The sequence below is a fragment of the Myotis davidii genome, unplaced genomic scaffold (assembly GCF_000327345.1).
Source record: "Myotis davidii unplaced genomic scaffold, ASM32734v1 scaffold348, whole genome shotgun sequence".
Classification (NCBI taxonomy): Eukaryota; Metazoa; Chordata; class Mammalia; order Chiroptera; family Vespertilionidae; genus Myotis; species Myotis davidii.
This window is the reverse complement of record NW_006298965.1, coordinates 1,108,839-1,116,320: the sequence shown is the minus strand read 5'-3', so window position 1 is coordinate 1,116,320 and position 7,482 is coordinate 1,108,839. Positions and strand designations below refer to the sequence as shown.

Below are 7,482 nucleotides of genomic sequence, written 5' to 3'. Positions count from 1 at the left end.
AGACACCCCCTCCACCAATTTTTTTGTCAATGAATCAGTTAGTTATTGCTGTATAACAAAGCATCCCAAGTCCCACTGGCTTCACATAACAACTGTTTTTGCTTGGCTGGTGTGGCTCGGTATTTGGGTGTTAACCTATGAACTGGGAGATCATAGTTTGATTCCCGTTCAGGGCATGTACCCGGGTTGCATCCCCAGTGTGGGGTGTGCAGAATGCAGCTGATCCATGATTCTCTCTCATCATTGATGTTTCTATATCTCTCTCCCTCTCCCTTCCACTCTGAAATCAATAAAAATATATTTTAAAACAAGAACTGCTAAGCTTATAACATTCCTTTTCATATCATCACTACCTTCATTAACTTTATCATCATATCAGCAGCAGTTGCATCATAATAGCTACTACTATTTATCCTCAAGACTAAGATTCATTTTCATATTTTTATGTTTCTCATTTGTCTTATACTCCATGCATACATTCAGTGAAATAGCTCCCCTCTCCACCCAAACAGCTGTTTTTAAATTTATGAGGAGTCATCAATGCCAACTTAGAAAATTGAAAAAAATATGGCATAATTTGGAATTAGACTTGATTTAGAATCTTGACTTTGCTATATATAGCCATGTTTTTGTGAGCCTCAGTTCTGTCATAGAAGTATAGTAATAATACATTTCAGGATTATTGTAAGAATTAAACAAGATTACATATGTAAAACTATCAGAGTGACTGGTAACTAGCAGGTGCTAAATAGGACTAGCTTCTTTCAACTTTATATCTGAATCATTCAACTTTTTTATTTGTCCTTCTTTCTAAACCTCTTCCTTCTTTTGGCTGTTAACACACAGGGACTCATTTTCCCTCTTGCTTCTTAGAAAGGGCATTCTCTTCTCGCATCGCTCTACTTCTTTTTGCTATAAAAATGTTCTCTTAGATTTTGTCCACCCCTCTCCATGCTCACTCCCACCCTTTAGATTAAGTTGCCATCATCTCACACTTGGACTTCTGCAATCACTTCTAAGCAGTGTCTTACATCCACTTTTGCCCTCTACTATCATTCTTCCGACAGCATGTGGAGAGACTGCTTAAAAATGCCTATCTAGCCAGTGAGGCTCAGTGGTTGAGTGTCGACCTATGAACCAGGAGGTCAGGGTTCAATTCCCGGTGAGGGCACATACTGGGGTTGTGGGCTCTATCCCAGGTAAGGGGCATGCAGGAGGCAGCCGGTCAATGTGTCTCTATCATCAATGTTTCTCTCTCTCTCCTTCTCTCTTCCTCTCCCTCTAAAAAAATTTTTTTTAAAAAAGCCTAGATAATTATACTTCTTTCCTTTAGGCAAAGACAACGTTAATATAATCTGGTCTCTACTTACCCCTGCATTATAACCAATACAATTGTCCAAATAGCTGAGCCATGCCACACCTTTTCATATCACCACATATACAGAGATCTTGGTGGCTGGCACTGCAAGCATCCCAGGCCAAGTGACCTGAGTCGGCTGGCCACTAGGCCTGGTGCACAACCCCCAACCTCAGAGATCACAGAAGTAAATTCCACCATGATCCTTGTTTTCATCAGAAACTTCAAGATTTCCCTCTCAACATATCTATCCTAAGCCTAATATGATCCCTACGCTGTTCTGAACGCACCACCTTGCCAATGACCCCTCCTTCCATTCTTCCCTGGTCTTGCAGGGTTTGAGGCATAATTAAATGGGCATTTCCAAACAATCACTCCAACTGCTGTCTTGAGAATGAAATTGCCATTTCATAATCAACAAACTTCTCCATGTCCCCAACCTCTTCTTGAGCTGTCCCTTCTATCTCATGGCTTTACCTGAAATGAGCCTGCCCCTAGGTGCCGCTTCTCTCACTGTGGACTCTCATGTAACAAGCTTGCTTATTCTCTCACATCTCAGGGTAAAGAGGTAGGGTCAATGTTCTCTTTACTCCCCAGTGCCATGTCTTAACCATTACTCACCAACCCTCTTGAAAAACTCCATCTCTTTGAGACACACACAGCATTCAGCTATAGTCCCATCTCTCCTTCCTTGACCTTGTAATTTATAAATTTCCTTTTGATAATCCCTTCCTCCAAACATTCACTGAAGATTTCACCACCTGGTTCACAATCTTCCTCTCCATCCTCAGAAACTCCAAAGTCCACATGGACTCCATGATTGTCAAATCTTGATTTCTAGCCCAGAATTTGCTCTTGAGATCTGGATGCATAAAGTAATCCACAAAGTCACTTGTTCATTCATGCGTCAAATATATATTGAGTGCCCATTATGTGCCTGATACCTTAGATCAAGCTAAGAATAAAGCTGACAAGATTCCTGCCCTAATGGAGCTACAAGTGGATTGCTTATAGCAGGCATCTATCTCTACACATTCAGTCAATTCTATATCCTTCATACTTTTATCACAATACTAGAGGCCCGGTGCATGCATTCGTGCATGGGTGGGGTCTGGCCCACCCCAGTTGGGGTTATTGGGCTGGGCCAGCCGGGGTGAGGGGTCATGGGCGGTTGGCCGAATGGCCTCACCTCCTGGTCGAACTCCCAGCTGAACTCACCTGCCTGCCTACCTGATCACCCCTAACCACCACCTGCCTGCCTGATGCCCCTAACTGCTTTCCCCTGCCTGCCTGTCTGATGCCCCTAACGATTAGCCTTTTATTATATAGGACTAGAGGCCTAGGGCACAAAATTCATGCATGGTGGGGAGGGGGTAGAAGGGTGGGGAACTGCTCTCCCCTGCTGACCTGATCCCCCTAACGGCTCTCCCTTGCTGGCCTGATTGCCCCTACCCACCTCTGCCTCGGCCCCACCACTGTGGCTTTGTCCAGAAGGACGTCCGAAAGGTCGTCTGGAAGATGTTTGGTCTGATTAGCATATTACCCTTTTATTAGTATAGATTAGTGGTTTCTTAATGCATCTCCATGTCTTTATGATGCCTCCTAATCAATTTTCCACTTAAGGAAGCCAGATTGAGCTTTCTAAATGCAATCTCGACCACCTCATTCCTCTGCTTAAAATCCTTTAAGATCGCCGAAACCGGTTTGGCTCAGTGGATAGAGCGTTGGCCTGTGGACTGAAAGGTCCCAGGTTCGATTCCGGTCAAGGGCATGTACCTGGGTTGTGCGCACTTCCCCAGTGGGGGATATGCAGGAGGCAGCTGGTCGATGTTTCTCTCTCATCGATGTTTCTAACTCTCTCTCTCCTTTCCTCTCTGTAAAAAGTCAATAAAATATATTTTTAAAAAAATCCTTTAAGATCTTCCAAATGCTTAAGCATGGCACACAAGTGTCTTCTCACCTGTACACTCTACACACAGAGCTACTTCAAATGTGCCATGCACAACCAGGGTGTTGTCCTTTTAGAAATGTAGTTCTCACTGCTTAGAATATTTTACCGTCTTTTTTTTTATTGCCTACTCCTACTCATCTTAATGACCATGTGAGGCATCTTATTCAATGTGGTGCCTTCTCTGACCCTAAATTTTCTACCCAGGAACTAATTGCATCATATTCAAATTACCTGTGCACTTGTCTCTGTCCATCCTAGACCAAGTGATTTCAGGACAAAGATTTTTGATATGGTTTTAAATCTCTGCATCTTTAGGATCTAATAAGTGCTCTCAATAAATGAATAAGTAAAGCTAGATTATATTATCATTTATATTTATTATATATCCTGTTTACCAACTAACTACATGGCTGCTGTTGGGTTCTGTTTTTTGGTGTTTTTTTTTCATAGAAGGGGAAGGTGAAAATTAAGTATTTTTGAAATTTCAATATACAGTTATGTGAAAGTATTTTGCACATAGTAGATAGGTGCCAAATGGTTTTTGCTGTTAACATTCTTTTAAAATATAAAATACAACATCTTGGCTACATAATTTACTTTCACATAATCTTATATTCTGGATTGCATAAACTTTAGGAAATAAGAGGAAGCTTACCTCTTTTAAAAAGTACATTAATTCTCTCAATCCTTTGGCATCTGGAGGGCTCTCATTAACCAAATTACTATATTTCAGTGATTTTCAATCTTTTTTTATGTCATGGCACATATAAAGTATTTATTAAAATTCTGCAGCAATCAAAAATATATTTTTGCTGATCTGACAAAAAATAGGTATAATTTTGATTCATTTACACTGGACGGCTATTGTTATGTTGACTGTTGTCATTATTTTATTTGATAATCTAAGGGAAAAGAGGTCCAATATCTGTCCCAGACTACAGAGTCAGATATTGCATGTTTTAAAAATTCTTGTGACACACCAGTGTGACTCTCACATCACACCAGTTAAAAATCACTGCTATATTTCATCACATCTAATAATTAATTAAAAAATGAATTTCTTTCTATTTAACATTAGTGTCAAGCTCAAAGTGTTAACTTATTATGTACTGTAGATTAACAGGAAAATTACCATCAATTTGCCTCTGAGGCAAACCAGCTGTTGGGCAAAGTTCCTCAGAAGACATCAAGCTCAACACCAAAGATGTATTCAGTTCTTCCAAACCTGGTCCAAACATAGCAAATCGGGGTTCATTCTGAATGATCAGTGAGTGTAAAAATGAGGTCACTGCTCCATACATAGGGCGGCTAGCTTTCGAGGATCTTCTTGTGTATGGACAGCACATTTTATAGCTGTATAAAATTGTCACAATTAGAAAATTAATACAGAAAAAAGTTAGCCAGTTATTTGCTCAACAATGTATAATTTATTGAGAATTTGCTAGATACAAGGATACAATGACTATATAGTTCCAATTCTCATGGAGGACAGTGGGGGACAGACACCATTATATGTATGCCAAGTGCCATGACAGGACAAAGCATGAGGTGCTATGGGAGCACTACTGATCCAGAAACTGAGAAAGTCTTCCGCTGGAAGTCATTACTTACTTTCTAACCTTTCATTTAGATTCTCTCATGGAACATTTGGTCTAACACTTGTTTCAACGGTTAAAATTCACTACATAGAGCAGTGATCAAATGGGGGAGACTTTGCTCCTCACCCTTCTCTCTTCACGCCCCCAGGTCCAGGGAACATTTGGCAACATCTGGAGACATTTCTGTTATCACGGAAGGGGGTTAGTGAGATGGTACTACTGACATCTAGTGGGTGGAAGCCAGGGGTGCCTCAAAACATCGACAGTTCCCAGACCATCTGGTCCAAAATGTCACTAGTTCCAAGATTGAGAAACACTGCACTGAAGATAAACTACACAGACAACCAGCATAAATGTTCCTATAGATTAAAAAATATATAACCAAGTTTCTTACATACTCTTATTAACAGCCTCAAATGTAACAGTTCAATTAGTGTTAAACATAAAGGGAGGCTCAAATATTCCTTACAGCTAACCTAGCAAACTAAGAATCACATAAAAATAAAAACAACTCAGTTTCTTTTAATAGCTATAAATGTTTAAACTAGCAATTTCACGTTATTGAAAATGAAAATAAAGTTACCCAATCAAAATAAAACCTAAAGCCCTTTAAATCAAGCTGGTTAAGACAATTACTAACCTAATAAGACAATCCTGTTTATTTAGGAACTTGTAATTCAAAAAGGAAAAAAAAATCAAATTTGAAGCTAGATAGGTCAGGCCAAGCCTCACTACTAATTAGTTATATAAGCCACTGATAGTCTGAATTTCAATTTTCATAATTGCAGTACGTGAGCAATAATCAACCCGGGGTTGTAAGAGTCAGAAATCATTTTATTTGTTCACAAAAGATAGTTACTATGATTATTACTATCCCGGGGGAAGTTTGGTCTCACAGCATCAGATACACTTGATGCTAGGTTGGCTGAGGGACCAGTTGCTCAATAACATTAATTCTCTCACCTACATTATATTCCAAAATGTCAATGCTTTGGGTTAGTGAGAAAATTGTATTTCCCAGAACCTTGAGAATGGCTTTCTCCTTGCCAACGAACTGCTTTCTGACCTCTGGCCATTCCTTTTCTGGATATGGAAAGCATTCGCTATTGAACAAAATGACAAGTGTTCTAAAGATAATGAAATTTAAAGAAGAGGTTACTTCCTGCCATGTGAACTATGTATATTTACCCAAATACTCTGGTCAGGCATCACAGGGAAGTAACAAAATGAAGAAAGTCATTTAACTTAACCCCAATTTTCACAAAAGAACAGACACTAAGACCCAAAAATCTATGAAAAAAAATTAGTCGTGGGACTATTGACTTGTAATACAGTCAAATTTAATATCTTCTCTTTAATGCATAAAACTAGATACTTACACCGCCATGTAGTCAAAAAATGCACCATCCGTGACTTCAGACATAGGCTTTTTTAAGATGTCCAGATCTGGAAGAGACTTCCAGTCAACGGAAGACCACGAAGGAAGGTCCCGCAGCAGAAAGTACCTCCACAGAATGGGATCTCGAACAGTTTCGTTCCAGTAATGACTTGTACTTCCCAACTGACACAGATCGTGAGGGGAGAGGAATGACAAAATATAGAGCTGTACGTCGATCTGAAACAGAGGAAAGCGGCACGCAGGTGAAAGGGGGGAATGATTTATCTTGGAAAATTGTTTTCCGATAATAAATGAGAAAAATTATTATCATCATACTAGGAAACCGAACATCCACTGAACACAGCTGAACAGTGTCTTCATTAAATCTATCAGGATAAATGACAAAGGCTTGCTATACCAGATAACCAAAGATCAACGGAACAGCCACTATTTCCCCCTAACGCTATCATTCCGAAGCTGCTTTCCTGCCGTCAGGAAAGAATCCTAACTGAACACTTAATTTCTGATACACGGAAACCAACCATTTTTCAAGCAAAATAAGCAGTTTCTTTCATTTCTTTCCTGGGGTATTTTGCCAGACCATTTGGGTGTATTACTTAGGGAGATAATTTATTCTTCAGAATAAACCTTTCGCAAGCAAACTTCTGGTTTTATCACCAGATCACATCCAAGGGTAAACCTGTCATCCGAGTTCCTCTGTCAAATCCATTAACTGTTTCGAAGGACCTGCGCGGGGTGGGGGGAGAACCGGGGCGGCATTCCGAGCCCCAGCCTGCTGTTCTCAGTTCCTGATGGGCTGCGGAGGGAGGTGTCAACAGCCCATAGGAGAAGGGATTTTTTTTTTATTTAAAAAATTTTTAATTTTATTGTTTAAGGAATTACAAATAGTAATACATATGTCTCTTCCTCCCCGCCCCCCGCCCCCCGCGCCCAGGGTCTTGCACCTGTTGGTTGTGCTTAAATGCATGCACACAAGGCCTTCGGTTGGCATCTTACCCCCCAGGCCTCCCCAGCCTCCTGCTGTAGTGGGACAGTCTGCTCGATGCTTCTTTGCCTGTCTCTGTCCAACAGTCTGTAATGCTCTTTATTATGCATAAATGAGTGCGATGAAGGAGAAGGGGTTTAGTAATGTCTAAGAATGTCCCATCTCCCCGACAAATGGCCCGCTGACGGCCGT

At 40.4% G+C, this 7,482-nt stretch overlaps 1 protein-coding gene across 1 annotated transcript in view; it reads right to left on the bottom strand.

The window, feature by feature from the left end:
* FBXO4 (F-box protein 4) overlaps positions 1–6,596 on the bottom strand; it is a gene marked incomplete at its 5' end in the record, with an annotated part of 13,073 nt that extends 6,477 nt beyond the window's left edge. Inside the window, 3 exons of the mRNA XM_015571003.1 lie at positions 2,070–2,219; positions 4,441–4,661; positions 6,286–6,596. Coding sequence (XP_015426489.1) covers positions 2,070–2,219; positions 4,441–4,661; positions 6,286–6,596 — 682 coding nt within the window. The remainder of the gene's footprint in view (positions 1–2,069; positions 2,220–4,440; positions 4,662–6,285) is intronic.
* Positions 6,597–7,482: the final 886 nt, after the last annotated feature.